Source organism: Bacillus rossius, chromosome 7 (assembly GCF_032445375.1).
Source record: "Bacillus rossius redtenbacheri isolate Brsri chromosome 7, Brsri_v3, whole genome shotgun sequence".
Classification (NCBI taxonomy): domain Eukaryota; kingdom Metazoa; phylum Arthropoda; class Insecta; order Phasmatodea; family Bacillidae; genus Bacillus; species Bacillus rossius.
Window position 1 is genome coordinate 70404518 of NC_086335.1, and position 21008 is coordinate 70425525.

Below are 21008 nucleotides of genomic sequence, written 5' to 3' on the forward strand. Positions count from 1 at the left end.
AGTGGTGACTCCGGGAGACAGGCGCGCGGTACTTATGCAGCACCAGCTGGCGACGAGGGGAGACCGCCGCAACACGAGACCACTCCGCCCCCAGCGGGGGTGTTGTCTGCCCGTGTCGGCCGCAAAGGGTGTGGGTTCCGTGAAAGCCGGGTCTTGCGCCCGGACCAGCCGGCGACTGTCGCTCGGGGTCGGGTTACAGCGACCCGAGCTCTCCGCGAAATGGAAACCTTCAAAACAACGTAAAAGATCGCTCGCAGAAAGCAAAACCACAGGTGGAGAGAGAGACACACCCCCTGCCAGTACCAGACTTTTTGGTATCATAGCACGGGAGTTCATTCACACGGAGAACAGTCTTTACTCTCATATACCAGCTGAAGTACCTTGCGCTGACCTGTGCCTCGCACATCAGGTCAAGCTTTCAGAACGTATACTTAGAGACCGGAAAAATTTGCGGGTTCAATGACCTCCAGGATAGACTCCAATATCCTCTACACACTCGGGTAAAAGACAAACTGTTCATTGGTTGCTGACTTGTGAGTCTTCTCGACTGGGTGGCCTGTGATTCGACACTTCTATGAGTGAGGGTCTCTAATTGGCCCTCAGTCCTCCAGATTAACAGTGAACCATTGACAGAAGCAGCACTAAGGTATAATTATTTGAATTTTTAGCATAACACGAAATGAACTCGCGAATTTTTCAGGTCTCTACGTATACTACTTGAAGGACGGGAATTTTTTTTTATCCTTACCGGCCCCAGCAATGTCTGTGTAACAAAAAATATATCACGTGCCAAACGACGGAAGGTTCCGCAGTAACTAAAACTGCAAAGATAGCGAGCGATGTGCTCTATTTCAAGATGACGGAATACAAGATGGCGGACTTGAAAAAAAAGGCTGCTAAGATCACAGTCAAGGTCATCCAAGATGGCCGTTCCCAATCCGAAACCCTGCGAAACAGTGAGAATTTTTCTGGACCGTAGTAGCTTTGACAATAGCATATATGGAGCGAACAGCGCAATCTGGCGTTGAAGTAGACGGAACAGACAAAGGAACCTTGTCACCTCCGCGAGAGAACGAACCGACACTTCGAACGCAACTTCCCGTGTAACTAACGACTGTGACCTCGCGTGGCGGCAACGTCAATAATTGTGGAAACTGTTACTTGGGAATGCTTTCAGTGTCGGTGAAAGCTCACCAAGGCGAAACTTTGATCGCGTCTTTAAATCTGTAGCTAAATTAAGGTGTTTTTTTTTTGACGTGACAACGTCTAATAAATCGATGAACACCGGCTGCACGCACGATAAAAGTGTCCCGTAACGCACCTTGTCCCGTTACACTGTGTCCCGTTACTCTCATTGTACGCTTGCGCCGCATCTATCTCTCTTCCACTCGATTGAAACAACCATCGATTTGACTTTCTCGAGGAACATTAAACTTGAAACACTCCCATTCGTTTCCTACTTTTCCTATCATCGTCCTATCCTTAACAGAAAAACACAGTTTGGAAGAAGTTAAATAACAAACATGTATAAAAGTTATAGTTAAAATAATCTCTTCGTTAAAGTAATAAACATATTTGAATTAATGATTGCAAATAAAAGTAAATTTATCAATTAAATTGTAGATTAAATTTCACTCCTTCTTTTTATCCAAGTAAAATATTGATAATTCAATAAAAATGATTCAATTTTATTCATAAGAGTATGCAATCATTTCATCAATGTTTTGTTATGACGTTGTCACGTTAAACAATCGTCCGTAAACCGACTTTACAGACAACCAATTTTTTTTATATAATTTCAGAGGAACGATGTGTCTTAAATTTTAAGAAAAAAAAAATGTAAATTCAAATATAATGAAGCAGAATTTTTTTTTCTTTGATGTTTTATATAAGAACAATTTATTTTCAGAATAACGCAATCATTCATTAAGCATATTTAACGCTACTAAAAAAAAATACGTATCAAAAGAAAAGGGACGCAAGGTTAAGCTAATGGTTTCAGTGAACAATTCAAGTTCTGTAGTTTTGCGACATGTTATTGCTATGTACAGCTTAAGGAAGTGAGGTTGCGCGCTTGCAAGATTGCCGCTGAGGCAGGCGTGAGTGCTACGACATCAGGTGGCCATTCCTATGACAATTCAAATTTGCAATATCCCACACGCAACGTCAATCTTAACATTTCAACATGTAATAGATTTTGGATATTTGTAATAATTTAAACAGTTTGCTCGATATAAATTTTTTGAACAGTTAGTTAACTTAAGCCAATGTTACGTTCTTTAAATGAATGTTGCAATGGGTAATTTTAACATTTAATGCAATTTCTTGGACAATACGACATTGCAGTCAAGAACGCAAATCTTCATCGTTGTGTTCGTATATTTGCTGCGTTGTCCGGGTTTCTTTTTCTGTACCTGCATTTACTGTTACTGTAGAAACTGTGTCGTCGTTGTTAGCCCACTGTGTTCGCCTGTGCTTTTATTATTTATTTCATAACAAAATTCCTTCCTAGGAATTCTTGTGCTGTCTGATAATTAAGTTTGAATGTGTTTCTCTGTACCGTCGTCGTTGGGTTGAACATAATACCTTTTTTAGGTTTATCGTTGGGTTTAACTGTTTTACATCAGCTGATGTAGGCTTGTTTTCTATGGGGGTCATGTGTTTCATTTTTAATTCTTAATTTGCATTCATATTTTTTTTTCCATGACAAATGGTGCAAAACTGCAATGGTGCATGTTCAATAAATTGTATTAAAATGTAACCGCCCCGTTGCTTTACTCCAGCAACACCGCGGTCAACAATCTCTCCTCACACTCCTGCCCCAAGGAGGATCAAACCTCACGCGGGTGGCACGATCCCACCGCGCGCGACGGTACAAAACATAGTTCCCCTTTTTATTCCGCAAGTGTGAGATACTTTAAAACCAAACAATGTAAGAGCAGGATCATAGCCAACGTTGCTTTCTTTGGTGACAATTCTGAAGGCACTCAAAGAGATCCTGCAGGGGAAGCCCTTGGAGAGTCCTGGCCACCAGATCTGCAGGATCTGCAGGAGGTCGCTCGACCAGGAGGAGGGGGTGCCAAGTCCTCTTGAGGGACCCTCGACCCAGTGTAGCCAGTCCGACTGACGAGCACCGTAGTTCGGAGCCGGGGACGCACCACGACCCCGAAATAAACTAACGCCGAAAAATGTCATTGCAGGACTGCCACAAAGGTTAGGTTAGGTTAGACTAGGTTAGGTTAGACTAGGTTAGGTTAGACTAGGTTAGGTTAGACTAGGTTAGGTTAGGCTAGGTTAGGTTAGACTAGGCTAGGATAGGCCAGGTTAAGATAGGTTAGGTTATATTACGCTAGGTTAGGTTAGATTAATTAAGGTTAGGTTTGATTGTGGTATTTCGGCGTTAAGGTACATTTAAGAAACACACACAAATTCATTCAGTTGTTATTTCGGCGTTGTGGTACACAGCAGTTTTCTAGCCGTCGGCGTTGTGGTCATTTTGACATTCAGCGTTATGGTAACGACCCTTCGGAGCCCACTGTATTTCCGACTGTGAAGTCTTCCGAGCTGAGACACCGGCCTCCGCGGCGCAGTTTGGACGTAGAGCAGTTATCGGCGCGAGAGGTTCTGGGTTCGGGTGCCGGGTGAGACACGTGTCTGCGAGATGCGAGGCCCTGGACCATCGCTCGGAGTGCTCGTGATCTGGCCCCGGCCTCCAGCATTCCAGCAGGTGGCTCCAGCCGCCACGCTGTCTGGGGGCAGGCCGCCGCACGTCTGCCCTTCCTCACGTCGGGGAACCTGTTCCCAGGCGGTCATCCGGCTCGGGCGTCCCCACGCCTTCACAGACCACTCGAGGTTCATTACTAGGGCTTGGTTGCTAGAGACCGGAAAAATTCGCGGGTTCAATGACCTGCAGGATGAACTCCATAGTTCTACGTACACTCGGTCAAATGTCACCCACTCATTGGCTGCTGTCTTGTGAGACGTCCCAACGTAGCAGCCTGTGATTCGATAAAGCTTTGGTCAGGTGTTTCTCATTGGCCCAGAGTCATCCAAGTGAGTTGTGAGCCAATAGCAGAGGCAGCACTGAGGTATAACTATTTGTATTTTAGCCTATCGCGAAATTAATTCGCGAATTTTTCCAGTCTCTATTAATTATTTATGGGTACATTTTTCAAGTTTTTTTTTTGCTAGTCTTTGATGCACTTCGTTTTCGTGTGCAGTTTATTTTTTTTTTTCTGGCTCGGAATACCAGGTCAAAAACCTTTTTCTATTGATAACGCTTGACATGCGTTGATGTGCCTGTTTCAATTTTTTGAGTGATTTGTTTGAAATAGGTACACATATACAAAGTGCCTCTCTCTATTTCACTTTATATGTACCTCTTAATCTCACTATATTTTTCTCTATATATCTCTTTATCCCTTTACATCTCAATATGTATATTTATATCTATATATCTCTATCCATATCTCTCCATATCGCTCTTTCTGTCTACTCTCTCATGTATCTATGTTTCGATTTATATATATTTCCCTATCTATACATACCTGCATCTCTCTGTTTATCTATATAAATCCCTAGCTCTATATTTCTATATCTCTCTATATATCCCTATCTCTATCTCTCTTTATCTCTCTATATCTCTTGTTCTCTATCTCACTATGTCTATATCTGTATCTTTCTAGCTATATATTTAATTTTACATAACAGAAAACGAACACACAAACATTAATTCATAAATATTTTACCTATATATATTTGTATCCATATTTTAACATGTCACAGCTGTAACATAGTTATATAATAACACGCGCGTATTTTAATGCAAAGTTGTCTTCAAAATTTTAGGACAATACGTGAAGAACTTTCGTTGATCTAAGATTTTCAACGAAAGAACATTTACGTTATTATCTAGGCCTATACAGATGCGAAGGGAGTGCCTGTGTGTTAAAGTAGTTTAAATCCTTGCTGCAGTAAATGCTTTAGACTTTGGTAACATTTCTTGTATTCTTTTTTGCTACGTCATGTCCACATCTCGAGAGTTAATTAAAAGTAATAATTTAGTGAGTTGAAGAGAAAGAGGTGGTGTTTGTAATTAGTCGGGCGCACGCACTCCCGCGCGCACGGAAGGATGCGGGAACGCGGCAAGTGGCCGGTGGTTGGGCAAGCAGCCAGAATGGCCACCCGCCTCCCCGGGCGGGAGTTGGGCAACATGGCGACCTCGGCGGGCACAATGGGGCGCAGTACCGTCAAGGACGCTGCCGGCACGCCGTCCGACACAGACCGTTACTAACCAGCGAGGTTTCACGGGCACACCTCACTATCCTCCGGCCAACACACTTTTACCACCGACCGTCACGACGAGTTTACAGGAACGTAAAGGTGGGAATACTTTCAAAGGCCTCGCTGTTCTAGGCATGATTCCCGTAGTCGACGGTACAACCTCCATCGAGTTCGTCGTTAAAGACGGTAAAGATGCCATCGAGGTCTCAAGAACAGGTCATTGACACGACTTATGCACCAGATGAAACAAACTAGGCGATCCTTACACCGTCGACGACAGTAACAAAACTGAGCGACCTGCTGTCTAGAACACGCTTATAAACATGCACCCGATGGAATAATACGACAGTCAAATAAATAACTATAATACTCGAGTCAAAACAACATTGAAGAAAGAAGCACACAAAAATAATATAACTCAATTGACGCGCAATACATGCATTGTACGTACACGCAATGTACGCAATGTACGCAATGTATGCAATGACCACACAACGTTCACACGGTTCAAGCATTCAATCAAAAAGGCAGCACAATTTAGAAGCACCATCATAATGAGTTAACGGAGAAATATACAATCTAAAATGCTCCATCATGGTGTCAACAGGTTTTGATCACAAACTATTTGATAGTAATATATGTATTTATTGCACATTAATCATCGTTAAAGCTTAGTGGTAATTTAGTTGAATACCTGAATTTAATAATGGCATGCTATAAATAATTTTCCTTTATCGGCGTTTAGGATTCAATTTTGGGAATGACTATACAATATATGACTATAATGATGATGAGTAGCTCTACCCATTCCTGGGGTCGTGAGATCAGGAAACGCCATGTCCATAGCTTGCCAAGCGAGGAATACAACTGTAATAATACTGTAAATAAACTGCATGTAATTGTTAGCTGTCTCTTTTGGGAAGGCACATTTTCAATACCCTAAGTTAAAACCAAGGTCTCTTTAACTTTGCCCTAAAACATTGCCATGGGTTGAACATTGTTAAAACCTAGATAACCACCATAAGTTCCTGACTCATTACCTTGACGGTGACATATCGAAACAGAAACACGTTGTACTTTATTTATAACAATATATTACTTTTGATCATTGAACATTTTCTTTCGTTGATGCAGATAACACATCATTATATTTCCCAAGACTAAGATATTTAAATATGATAATATTAATAGTTATTAGTAATTTTTAGTTAAATGTGTATTTTTGAACTACCCAATGTTTCTACACAATAATTGGCAACTTTAGTCGTTTCATCTCCCTTAATGGATGAACCAAGAGATGGCTCTATTTGGTTCTATCTATCCTCGCTAGTTGCAAGTTCATAGTGTGAAGCGAATCTATTTTAATGTCTTGTTCAGGTATTAAGCATGCATGATGAAATTAAATATTTTTTTTAGTGAACGATATATTCTCACATAGTGAATAAGGCACTTGACATGCACCCCAGAGGACAGACAAGCCTTATAATGGTTTTCATCACTCCATGAAATGCAAGGATTTATAACGGCAGCTTGAGATGCATCATTCAACCCTGTCTAGTGCTGTCCCTAAAATGAGGGACGACATACTGTGGTTGCCCAAATTTATTTCGTCAAAATATGATCTACCAGAAATTTGTTGTCATACACCAATTCATTTTTTTTTGTTTTAACGAAATCTTTTATTTGTGACTACAAAATGTTGAGCTTTTCTTGAACGTTTCGAGAGTGCTTTGTTGTCGCAAACACATATTTAGCGGAGTGAAAAGTGACATAACAGTGGCCTGATAACCTTGTCTTCATTTTCAGAGCATGTCAACAACCCGCAAGGGTTAAAGATAAATACTTGGTCTTGTCAGCGTTTGGTCGGCGAGAATATTCCAGCACAGGCGATGCCTGCCTCACGGGCTACCTCGCCAGCTGCCTCGTGGTCTGCCTCAAGGGCTGCCTCAAGGGCTGCCTCACCAGCTGCCTCAAGGGGCGACTGAAATGCTGCCCCTTGGAAGGGCAGCCCTTCAGGATTTTTCTGGCAATGGTTTGTTTGTACAGCGACTGGATGGCAGCCCATCCAATTTCTGAAAACATATTTCTTTAAGAGTATAATTCTCTTGAAATCTTGCCCTTTGGAAGAGCAGCCCATCAGGATTTTTCTGACAGTAGTGTTTTTGAAAGGTTGTCTGAATTGTTGCCCCTTGGATGGGCAGCCCTTCAGGATTTTTCTGACAGTGCTTAGTTTAGGTTAGGTTAGGTTAGGTTAGGTCACTTTACAAACTAACCATTGCCAGAAAAATCCTGAAGGGCTGCCCTTCCAAGGGGCAAGAATTCAGCTCCCCCTGCCTCACGGGCTACCTCGTCAGCTGCCTCACGGTCTGCCTCACGGCCTGCTTCGCGGTCTGCCTCACCAGCTGCCTCATCAGATGTCTAACGGTCTGCCTCACGGGCTACCTCATGGTCTGCCTCACGGTCTGCCTCACGGTCTGCCTCACGGCCTGCCTCGCGGTCTGCCTCATCAGCTGCCTCATGGTCTGCCTCACCAGCTGCCTCATCAGCTGCCTCATGGTCTGCCTCACGGTCTGCCTCACCAGATGCCTCGCGGTCTGCCTCACGGGCTGCCTCGCGGTCTGCCTCACCAGCTGCCTCACGGTCTGCCTCACGGGCTGCCTCGCGGTCTGCCTCACGGGCTGCCTCGCGGTCTGCCTCACCAGCTGCCTCACGGTCTGCCTCACGGGCTGCCTCGCGGTCTGCCTCACGGGCTGCCTCGCGGTCTGCCTCACCAGCTGCCTCACGGTCTGCCTCACGGGCTGCCTCGCGGTCTGCCTCACGGGCTGCCTCGCGGTCTGCCTCACAAGCTGCCTCACGGTCTGCCTCACGGGCTGCCTCGCGGTCTGCCTCACGGGCTGCCTCATGGTCTGCCTCACCAGCTGCCTCATCAGCTGCCTCATGGTCTGCCTCACGGTCTGCCTCACCAGCTGCCTCGCGGTCTGCCTCACGGGCTGCCTCGCGGTCTGCCTCACCAGCTGCCTCACGGTCTGCCTCTCGGGCTGCCTCGCGGTCTGCCTCACGGGCTGCCTCACGGTCTGCCTCACGGGCTACCTCATGGTCTGCCTCACGGTCTGCCTCACGGTCTGCCTCACGGCCTGCCTCGCGGTCTGCCTCATCAGCTGCCTCATGGTCTGCCTCACCAGCTGCCTCATAAGCTGCCTCATGGTCTGCCTCACGGTCTGCCTCACCAGCTGCCTCACGGTCTGCCTCACGGGCTGCCTCGCGGTCTGCCTCACGGGCTGCCTCACGGTCTGTCTCACGGCCTGCCTCACGGTCTGCCTCACGGTCTGCCTCACGGTCTGTCTCACGGGCTGCCTCACGGTCTGTCTCACGGCCTGCCTCACGGTCTGCCTCACGGCCTGCCTCACGGGCTTCGCACCCGGACTGCCGCGGGCCCCGAAGACTCGTCTGGCGACTGAACGCCAGGTGCGGTAATAACTCGAGCAAACCCTCCCCCCCTCCCAACAACTGGAGGAACCAGGACTTTCCTCGTCGCGCCTTTCGCCCGCGGCGCAGACGCACCGACGCGACGCAACGAGGGGGCGTGGCCTGCAGTGACGCAACTAACGACAGTCACGTGACCGAGCACATCCGGTCCGCCCTCAGATGCCTTCCTCCCAGTCCGCTCTCGTCGGAGCCATCACCGGTCATTAACGAAAAATTCGTAATAACGATTTATGACGATCGGCAAGGTCGCGTCGTGCACGAATGACGTCGATCAGTGCAAAATTGCAATGGCTCGTGTCCGAAAAAAACAGTGTTTAATCGTACGTCATGTTGTTTAGCTGTTTGGAACGTGTTGCCTCGTGTTGTACGCTCAGCCAGTCTTCTCTGATGTCAGAGACACCTGTGTCTCCTGGGAAGATCCTGCTGGTTGTCGTGCACGACAAGTCGTGCTGATGTGCTGAGTCTCTGAGCGAGCCGTGCAGAGTCGGGAAGCCTGAGATGTCCATCAAGTTCCGTCCCTGCCCGAACACGTCCGAATATTCACCTTCGGCCAACCTCGGGTTTATTTATATATATTTATATTTGTCTGTTTATTTTAATGTAGCTATGCTAACCTAACCAACCGTTCATGGTGTTTTTGAAGTGTTTTAATGCAGCTAACCTTACCGACCACTTTTAATATTTGAATTCATTTTTCCTGCGCAAAAATAAAACTAATCCTGAAGTTGGCCGAAGGTGAATATTCGGGCGTGTTCGGGCAGGGACGGAGCTTGATGGACATGTCAGGCTTCCCCACTCGGTCAGCTCCTGGCGAGACCTCGCCAGGCCTGGCCCCAGCTGCAGTGCCTGGTCAGCCAGACAGCGAGGCGCCTGTACCTGCCGACCCTCCAGGCTTCAACACTGCTACCATCAAGCATGTCCAGTTTGGCATTTCGTTTCAACATTGTTTGTATCAGTTGTAATTAAATTAAATTTCGACCGGTAATAAAACAAAATACTTGTATACTTTGTGTGTTCCACTATATATTTTAGAACCCGTCCAATATGCCAAATATTTGCTGGAAAAACCAAGTCATCCAACTTACCAGAAACATGGGTGCGTTGAAGTTTTTTCGGTGACTTCATAATCCTCCAACATTAATTGACGAAACATATTGGAAGGGTACGTTCTTTGAAAGACTGTTTGCAAATACATTAGTGGGACGAGTGGGGGAAAAGCAAGTTTGGGAAACACACATATTATTAATAATGTTTTAGAAACTTGCGCTTGATTGACAATATGTGGTAATTAAGGGGAAAGTGGAACGCCCGAAGTGAGCCTAAAAAAAACCCCAGGAAGCGAACGGTAGAGGTTTCAGAAAGCGGCGGATGTGGGCTACGAACCAAATGAGAAAAGCCTCGCTCCTAGGAGGGACAGGAGCCGGTGCGAGTGCGAGATAGTCTCTCAGCTGGACGGTGGTCCCCGCCCTAGGGCCTGGCTCATGCAATCAAGTCCACACCGGGCCGTGGTCCGCATCACCCTGCCACGCGCTGGCGACCATAGCGCGTCTCGTCAGTAGTTCGCACTCTCTGTCTCTCTCTCTCTCTCTCTCTGTCCACTGCACGATTCCTACCATCAGCACTGTCCTTGTTTCAGTGTTACTTTACCTACCCGGGCTTTGGCACAGCTGTAACCTTCGGGCGGGAGAGATGCTGATATTGAAGTACCCAAGATCATCCATGTTCCGATTCGGGGGTGCTCTGCCGCCGTGAGGCTGTCCGGGAAAGCACTATACCTGAAAATGAAGGGTGCCATGGGACTGATCCTTTACTGTGATAGTTCCCTGCTGAGGTTTCCTCTAATGGCTCAGGATCAGGATTGGAGTAGGAAACGTGGTGGTAGTGGTCCTCCTATGCTTGGAGAACACTCCGAGGGGTCCTCGCCCTGCTGACGAGTGGAAGTGCTGAGCTACTAGCCTGCTGAGCTAGTAGAGGTTGGATAGGCCTCGGCTGGATCACGAGCAACTGGGTGACCGAGGGGTGCCAGGGATGTGAGAGGCATGGTTCCACAGAGGGGTCTTGCTCTGTAGGAGGTCTGGGGGTTCGCGGCGGAGCTGGGGGCGGGTCGGTGGGGCCGAAGTTGGGATGGGTCTCCTCAACCTCTCGACCCAGCCGTGCGCTCTCCAGTAACATGCCGCGATTGGAAATGGCGAATCTATTTCCCGGTTCTTGGAACCCATGTTGGGCACTGGTTACAGTGTCAGGCATGTAATCGACCCATCTTTCTCCTAACCAGGATAACGCCCTAGCGGGATCATATGCCTGGGAGAGTATCGATGAATTTTAAGAGGTGTGAACCTAATGTACATGTCCTTGTTTCAGTTCGCCCTAATTGCCAGACGTACACCGTAGAGCATAAACATATCAGACAAACTGCATAATGTAAAAAAATAATAATAATTTTAAAATATTGTACACGTATTTTGTAAAAAAAAATTGGAACTAGAATTTTAGAAGTAAATTTCTTATTTTATTAAGACCAACATCAAAAAAATCTAATCTTTACTTTTATGAGACTGACTGAAACATGCATTGTATATATATTTATTTTTATTTCATAATAAAAAAACTGTAATAAAACTAGCTTAGACAATATTTTATTGTCTTACAAAAATAAACAAAAAGTAACATTAAAAAAAGAGCGCTTGTAACTTAGCACATGAATAGAAGTGAAAAACCTTCGGCAATTCAAACCCCGACTCGTAATTTCACTGTTCTACGTCTCTTTGGCGTCAGAAACGTTTCAAAATCAAACGTTTCCTGAACACGTTGCATTGAAATTTGGCCTTGAAATTTTACTTCCATCGCACCCAAATATCAAAACGTTTTATTACTAACATTTATATTTGCAAAAAAAATTTTTTTTTTAATGTGAACAACTCGGGTAGCATGAATGTGGGAGAAGCCTTCTTTTCAAAGACGAGAGAGCCAAACTCCCGATCGTACATCTTCGGTTTTTTTTTTCATTGCAAATAAATATGGCGGTGTTGATAAAATGATACTAATGGTCAATTAGGTTAGGTTAGCTACATTATAAATACTTTAAAACATTGTGAACGGTTGATTTGGTTAGGATAGCTACATTAAAGATACGGGAAAAAAAACATGAACTTCGGAGAACTTCGGGTTTAGGCTCACTCGACTGTGGAAAGAAAGCTTCCCTGAATGTGGAAGCAGTGGGCGCTGCACACACAGCGTGGGACCGCCTATAGCTGCCCCGTGGTGATTAGTGGCAGGGGGAGGGGGAGGGGGCTGGTGACTGCGCAGTTCTCGTGACCCGCGAGGGACCGCCGAGTTTAGGCCCCGCGGAACAACCGTGCAAGTCACGGTTGTGCAACCGCAGATATCACCCGTTATCGCGACCTCACATCTGCAGCACGGCATTGTTCTTGTCCGTCAGTCCTTTTCGTGTCGCTCGCCTGATTGCTCCAGTTCCTGCCCTGCTGCACCGTCCGTCCTGCAGATACCCTGTAGATATCCTGCAGATACCCTGTAGATATCTGTTCCAGCTTGAATAAACACTTCATTACTTTTTTTCGCATAATCAGTAACACGTTTTAAGATCATCAGGAACAAAACTTATACACACTAAAAGAATAAGAGCACTAAAAACTTTTAGAATAAGATACACATTTGAATGACTTACTATTTTCAAGGGTAGGTGTACACTCATAAGCTTGAGTGGGTGTAGGTACATGCATACGAACACTAATGCATGGAAATACTTACAATATTGTGCTGCTGTATCGAAACAAGGACAGACAGGACGAAGATGGAAACTGAGAAACACCCAACTCTATACCTTAACCACTTGTGCTTTGAAAAAAAAAAAAATACGCATTTTAAAAATATTGCTTTTTAATTTTTTTAAATTTTAAATCATACACAGTTTAATAAATAGCTCAGCGTTAATTGATACGCAAGTTTTCAAACAAAGCCTCAAAACTGTGACTTCTTTCAAAGACTTGGAAAGCTAATATTGGAGAAATGTACAAGTTCATTCTGAAGTTTTAATATTATATGCTTTCATCACCCTGCAAGTAACAATCATCGCTGCAGACTAAACCATCGACCACCACACGTGGTGCTTCTATCTTACGCAGGACATGTGTGGAGGTTACCAACTCACAAAATTAAAAGTATCCTCCTTGTAGTCATAGTTGTAGCCGAAAAATGCCTATTTCTTCTTTCTTACTCTACAAAGTTGAAGTAATCAGGTACCATGACTTGATAAATCTCTCATATACTTCGATAGCAAAGGAGGAGACCCCTGGCATGTTTTTTTTTTTCCCGAAAATAACTTAAGAAAATTCTCTCTTGCTTGTTTCTGCGCACCGGACAGTCCGACACCCGCTACACACGCGAGCGAAGCTGGTAGCATAGTTCCCAGGATGTGGTATGATCGCCCGGACGACAGGGCATCATGCGAAGCGATGTGCTAATGTTTTGGTCGGACAGACAAGCAGAACGTAACCGGGCTGCTATACGATATGTTGTTAATATAATACAAAGAACTTCTCAGGTTTGCGCAAGTAAAAATCTATAAATAATTAGCTGTTTATTTTTCATTCTTTAAGGCTGTAAAAATACCTTTGTTACTTTAAGTGGCATAACAATAAACTTGTTATGAGGCGCGCTGAACATTTAACCACATCAATATACATTCCGTGATAGCACCGAAAAAAAAGATAAATGTGAAAACTAACTCGCGCCAATTGATTTGCGGATAAGCAAAACGATTTTTCTACGATCCCCAAAACAAATTATTTTTAATTTTTAAAACTGGTTTTGTTGGTAATAAAACGGAAAAAAGAGGCACCTTTGCTTATTTGGGCATTTATCAGGTTGTCTGCAATGACAGGATAAATGATTATTAAAGCCAGGCAATTCTTTATGTAATAGCTGAAACTTGTGTTACACGAATTTACAATTTGTGTTTTTTTATTTCGGCATAGAAATGCAACGAGTGTAAGCGAGTAGTTTTTATATTAGAAGGTTATTTATATTTCCGGTTTTGAACTTGAATTTGGACCAGAAATTTTATTAAAACAAGGCCTGTCTTGTTAAAATCATCAAAAAGGTTAATACGGTTTTTGTATATACATATAAAATATATGTGTATATGTGTATAAACACATATGTGCAAATACACGTATACATAAATTGACGTATGTGCTGTTATATAAACATATACACATATAATTAGGGGCAGGCATTTTTCGCGAATAAATCTGAACGCCTGTTACACTGCAACAGCGGTTTCTTCCTTGTGATTGGCGGCCGTCTGCGAGAGAAGTAGTTGCCTTATTTGGCTGGGCCACTCAGGACGCATTTGGTTCCACAATGAATCACTGTGATTGGTGTTTTAAAAATCGTAATGTACCTGAAAGAAACTCACCCAATCACGAAACACAGACGATGCTACAGTGTTTTAACTTTCAGCGAGTCTCGGAATCTTTTCGCGAAATATGCATGGCCCTACATATAATATATGGCGGAGGCGGGGCTTGGCGGGCTAGGGGCTACTAGGCCGAGCCGCATTATGCACACAGGGCAGTCACGTGACGCCAGACACGCGGCGGAACTAATCAGAACCACGCAGGCGTGACGCAGCTTGTCGCGACAAGTTTCCTTGCTCGGTCAGGAGACAGTCCACTCCTGATACTCTACTCTGTTCGAACAACGCAACGACAAGCAGATTTGTCTGATTGGTTTGATTGGTGCTAGAGGCCAGAATTGCGCGTAGAAATAAATAACCAGGTGCACCACAAAGATTTTTTTTTACTACAATAATATTCTTATGCAAATGTAAATAACTAATGCTTTTTGTGATTGTGTGAAATATTTTAATACTTAAAATTATAAAAAAAATATTTAAAACACACCTCTCGTTAACGCAACGAAAGATAAATTAATGTAAGTGACAAGTATTTCACAAGCTCATGTACTTTCAGCAACTGTGCCTTACTGTTATTCCATGCATACATTGTTCAAATTTTTTTTTTACCGAAATTGAAGCTGGAGATAAATATTTCTCCACTTCACTAATTTATGCAAATGTGGTTATCCAGTACCATAATGGCCTTTGACTCACTTTGAGGTAAGATTAGAATCTTTCCCTGTTCAGTTTTTAGCCTGAACCAACATTTCAGGACGAGTCTCGTACGAGCTGCGATTGTAATGCTCAGTCTGTGAGTTGTCCATTATCTCCATAACATTAGTTCGCATTGAATAGAATTTCTGACTATTCGACATGGTCCCAGACATATATGTATGAATACGACGATTTGGACCACTATAAACAAGCAGCTAACTAATAAGCAGAAATATAAATATTTTTTTACAAAATTTTAAGAAATAAAATTTTAAAAATGGTGCATTATGTCAGTTATACATGCGGACCACTGCTAAGTTTGCTAATCTTATAAGTTTAAACAATGAATTATTTTTACTTTCATATTTAATCAATTTAAAACCTATAGTGTAATGCCTGGTGCTTGTCTGTAACTATTAAGAGAAAATAATTTCACTATTTAATTATCAAAATATACAGGATGAGTCAAAATGTAGCTGAAAACTTTGGTTGCAGGTTCTTCACGAAAAAATAAGATGAAAACAGCACGAGTTATGAAATAAGAGCTTTTAAAAACTTGTATTCAATTTTGAATTTAGAGTTGTGTACGCCTACAAGAAACAGTATAAACATTTTATTTATTTCTGATGTTTAGAAACATAAAAATTATTTATTAAACAGTTGGTTTTCTGCAAGTTATAGAAAAAATAATTTAAGTTAAAGCACTAAGCAACTGGGTAATTTTTAATTTTTTTCAAAAAGTTCTGAAATCACCAGAGAACTGGTTTATAACGTACAATATTTTTATTGAAATAATTCGGGGTAGCAACATGTCACAAAAAATGTATGGGCAACAAAAAGACGTGGTATATCTTCAGTCAGGGTTTATGCTTAGAGACCGGAAAAATTCGCGAGTTCATTTCGCGATAGGCTAAAATACAAATCGTTATACTTTAGTGCTGCCTCTGCTATTGGCTCACAACTCACCTGGATGACTCTGGACCAATGAGAAACACCCAACCAAAGCTTTATCGAATCACAGGCTGCTTCGCTGGAACGTCTCACAAGACAGCAGCCAATGAGTGGGTGGCATTTGACCGAGTGTACGTAGAACTATGGAGTTCATCCCACAGGTCATTGAACCCGCGAATTATTCCGGTCCCTATTTATGCTCATGCTGTGTGTGCGTACTTACGCGACGTAATGACTTTGAAGCAGGTAAGGTAGGTAATGTCAGGCTTAATCTGCAATAATTAAAGACCGTGGAGCGTGTTTATTATTCATTAACGACGCCTTAAGCAGTTCGACGTCCGCGCGAGTGCCGGTAATTGCCGCGGCGAGGCGGACAGGTTCGTAATGGATTGCAGGCGGGTCGGCGGGACCCAAGTCTGCCAGCCAATCGGGCGTCTCCCCGCCGCGCCGGGAGATTGCGCCATTGTTTCGCAAGTGCTCTTGCACGGGTCGATTAACGACCTTCCGCGGCGCGAAGGAACCCGTCACCGAGTCGTCAGCCTGACGGCGTGACAGCCTGACAGCCTGACAGCTCGCTCTCCTAGACTTCACTGACGTCACCACGAGAACGACTCCAGTCGTGCCGGAGTCTACACTTCCCCAGCGAACATCCGGGGGAAATGTTCATGTTCTTCACCGTTCACGAACACAGACAACACGTAGAAAATACAGTTAATTAGTCCAGCCATCGCCCCACAAGCAAGAATAAATAAACACGGTAAATAAATAATAATAAAATCAAGACAACCTGAGCAGCTAAGTCCAACTGCTCAGCTTAACATAATATTCACCCCCCCCCTTTCCCCTTTTAAAACTTAAACTTGAAGGGAGGGCTGGACAACACCACGAGATTAAAGTAAAGTCACTGCACGAACTTGAATTTAAATATTCATGGCCAATTGCATCCATCACAGCTTCGCAGCATACTTTAGAAAACAATATCAGAAAAAGCCAAAATAAAGTTACTATAGGACCAACCAGGAGGTTGTGGGTCGCAAATAGGCGGGCCTCGGGGGTCGATGCGCAGTCGCGGCACTCGGGCCCCCAGGTACACACCGGCGATGATGAGGTCCCTGTCGGCCGGACGAGAGTATGCTCGGGGCTGCTTCACTGAGCAATTATTCTGAGCCTGAACCGTTCACGACTCAAAGCGCAGTTGATCGCGCAGACGCACAAATAGAAATTTACATGTAAGGTTACGGACGTTCCGACTAAGAACGAACCTCAAATAAACGAAGAGAGATCTTCGTTATTTCAAATAACGCAATCTTCGCAGAAACTACGACGTATTTTCATTTCCGAGTTTTATGTTTCGTTCTAAACAAAGATTATCTAACACGTGTACAAGAGAATAGTGTGCTTAACAAGTTTTTGAAAAATTTTGTTGATATTTCAAAAAAATATTCTTTTGGATTCGTTTTTCAAAGTGTACTGAGTGTCCATAAACGTGCGAAGATAGCCGTAAATTTACGAATATCTCGGGATAATTTGTAATAAGCGATCTTCGTAAAATGAAAATGCACGTAAAATTATCGTCCGTAAACCGACTTTACAGACTACCCCCCTTTTTTAATTAAAGAATGAAGTTTCTCTCGCAACGTGTGGTCAGACATGTGAGAGCTCTGCGGCTGGCACGTGTCCGCGTCACCAGGCACAGAGAGCTGCACTGTGAGACTGGGAGCAGTGCGTGAGCCTGCTGGCTTGTTGTGACTCCCGCCAGGGGTCACCACCTCCGAGTAGGGCTACTTAAGGACGCCTGCTCGCGCGAAGCCTCCTTTTCACAGACGAGAGAGACAAACGCCCGATCGTGCATCTTCGGGTTATTTTTTTGTTCATTGTAACTCATGATCACTAATGTTCAATTAGGTTAGGTTATCTACATCTTAAATAATTTAGAACATTGTGGACGGTTGATTTGGTCAGGATAGCTACATTAAAAATACTGTGAAATCATGTAAACGGTTTCCTAGCCCTGGATAGCTACATATTAAAAAGTTATTTGCTAAGCAAGCATAAAATGATTTTACAGTATTTTTAATGTAGCTATACTTACCTAATATAACCAACCATCCACAATGTTTTAAAGTATTTATAATGTAGTTAAACTATCCTAATCGACAGCAAAATTTAATGCCACGCCGGTTTATACAATGAGATGGAACGGGGAAAAGAAAAGCGAGCATGAACTTCGGGGAACTTCGGGTGTGCTCTCTCGTCTGTATAAAGAAGGCTTCCCCCACCCCCACAGTGCCTCGGGGGCAGCTGGTGGAGGGGAAATCCACCGCCGCGCCTCCTGTCCTGTCCGGAAATGCCAACTGGACTGGTGGCCACATGGCCGACCGGACGACTTCGCCGCTGACATTACCCGAAGCAGCCTCAGTGGACAAAAAAGAAAAGAACTGTCCTCACGCAAGTAAAACTGCAAATAAACCAACAACTGCTGAGAAGCTCTGATCGGAATCACCAGAAAATGTTTTTTATCCTCTGCAATAAAACGAAGAACAGGAATTGTTTTACGATTCAAACGAACACGAAAAAGTACCCAGTAAATTGCGTATAAGTGACGTTATCTCGTTTGTTGAGCAACGTTGAGGTATTGTCGTGAATATTTCTCAAGGATGTTTGAATAATTTCCACAAAAAGTGTTTAAAACATACGTGATTCAGTCATTGTCAAAGTCACGCCACAACCTCGAAAATTATTAATAAATAAATTCGTTAGAAAATATAAAATTCCTAATTTATGTATTAAGTCTCCCAATAAACAGTCGTAAAAACTGATTCATACACCACATATATATTACTGGATAGTACAGCCATATCCAAGCTATTCAGGCACACATTTAATTCTAAAATAAGAAAGACTGAGCAGGTTTTTGAATGCTGGTGTTTCCGCTAGTTAAGGTCAAACGTTTTACCATCTCTCAACATTTTCGGCACACAGCAAATGATATAATTATTTATAGACAAAATTAGGTTTAAGTTTTACTATGTTATATAATTTTTGGTGGTATTACACACAGGATATAGTTTCCAATTAATTTTTTGTACCTTTAATAAATTGTGCTAGCAACAATTTTTTTTTTTTGTTGTAGTGTGAGAAAATAAATGGCCAATGGGCGAACGATCAGTGAACTGCGCCATGGTCATTCAGTCATCTCCATGACGGACTGTCATCATCCTGCTGAATGGTGCGATTCATGACCGCGGTTTGGGTTGGGTGGTTCAGGCAGACGGCATTTGCTATGGTTTGGCATTGCCTTCTGCAGTTTGGAGCTGAACATGAAACAGTAGCCAGTCCTGAAACCAGGAAGGATACGTTCTTCAAGTGGAAAACTTCTGGTCTTAAGGGGGTGCCTTCCATTTCAGGTCATGATTTTATATGTATATTAATCACTGATCATTTTTTTAGACTTTCTCAATTGTTTAACTTTCACGAAATTAAAAATATTTACAGCACATACTTTTTGCATAATTAGCTGCCAAAGTTTCATTTTTAACGTTTTTGGGTTGTACAAGTAAGGAGAATGTAATTTATTGCAGAACTGATACTTTTTAGGTTTAACTGTATTGCCACTGGCTACCTCATGATATGTTTTGCATTTCTATCACAAAAACTCATTTCATGTTTCTTGGCTGTCAAAATCGTAACAAATTTGAGAATTATGAATTTCAAGGTAAAATTAATTAATATTTTCTGAAAGAAATTCTAACTATTTATTGAAGTAGCCAGTGGCATTGCAGTTAAACCTAAAATGTTTCAGTTCTGTAATAAATTAAATTCTCCTTATTTGTACAACCCAAAAAACTTTAAAAATGTAACTTTGGCAGCTAATAATGCAAAAGTATGCGCTGTATATATTTTTTAATTTCGGGAAAGTTAAACAATTGAAAAAAGTCTACAAGTTTATCTGTAATTACTGTAAATATAAAATCTTGACCTGAATTGGGAGGCACCCCCTTGATCTTGATCACATCAGGAAACAGTTCGACATTCATGAAAAGAGCTTCGCGAGAAGAATACTGAGCAGTCAAATCAAACTGCGCGCTCATGGCATGCAAAGGAACACGGGCAGGCCTGTTCGGATCGCACCTCACGAAGAAAAGGTTTGCGACATCGACGACTGCCAGAAAGAAAACTTCGCACTCGCAGCTAGAGGTCGTTGTGCCCACGAAGCCTGTCGCCCAGGGGGGTGGGGAGGGGGGAAGTATATCACCGATTGCCACAACAGGTCACCCATCACGCCGCCGTTTAGGCCCGACAGCGCCGAATTAGGCGAAAGTGGGTGAAGGTTCTCGTGCAAACGAACAGCTGTTGACGAAATTCAACAGACAAGTCTTTGTTGTATCGTTACACTTTCGTTCCCACACAGGCAGTTTGACCTCTCTGACTAACAACATTTGTTGATATAGCCACAGTTGTGACTTGCTTTTTTTTAAAGATATATTTCTTTAGGCGCGTTGTGTTAACGTGACTTTTACTATGCGCTCGCACCACACAGCAAAATATTCATACGATGAAAAAAAAAAAAAAGCCTGCATACAAATAAAGCCTAAATACTTAAATTTTAAATCCTATTATTTAGTGATTACTATTGAATGATGGTCCATATCATAAAAAAAAACATTAATTTACTGTGAATTTTTTTAATTTGAATATATTCTTTACCAACCGCATTTAAAAATCATTCAAATTCTTTTATAATTTTATTTATATGAATTATTATTTGCATGCAAAATTAAAGTTATTTAATAGTACGCTAAGTAAGTATAACTTCTAAAGCCCTTTCATAAGTACACGCACCTTTTTATTAAAACTTTAAGATATGTCAATAGATAAACAGAAGTACAACATTGTGGGTGAGGGAGAGGGAGAACTAATTAAAATTGTGGTAAAACGTTAACGCTGCGTAATCCACACGCAATTGTGGCAGAAGCCTTATTGCACAGAGTTAAAACAGTCAACACTGATAACAGGGAGACAATGATTTAATTACGAGTGCGGATACCGCAATAGCTCCAATATAGTAAGAGATAGCCGAGAAAACACGCCAAACGCCAAATGGTGTGACATGCGCACAAATGTTTTTCATGTCGTATTCTGATGTGCGGCGCCA

At 43.0% G+C, this 21008-nt stretch overlaps 1 protein-coding gene across 1 annotated transcript; it reads left to right on the forward strand.

The window, feature by feature from the left end:
* The first annotated feature begins 5212 nt into the window (after positions 1-5212).
* LOC134534626 (uncharacterized) lies at positions 5213-17006 on the forward strand. The gene is made up of 5 exons (XM_063373113.1): positions 5213-5285; positions 7140-7260; positions 7638-8748; positions 9531-9641; positions 16920-17006. The coding sequence occupies exons 1-5, from the start codon at positions 5213-5215 to the stop codon at positions 17004-17006; spliced, it is 1503 nt and encodes a 500-aa protein (XP_063229183.1).
* The last annotated feature ends 4002 nt before the right edge of the window (positions 17007-21008 follow it).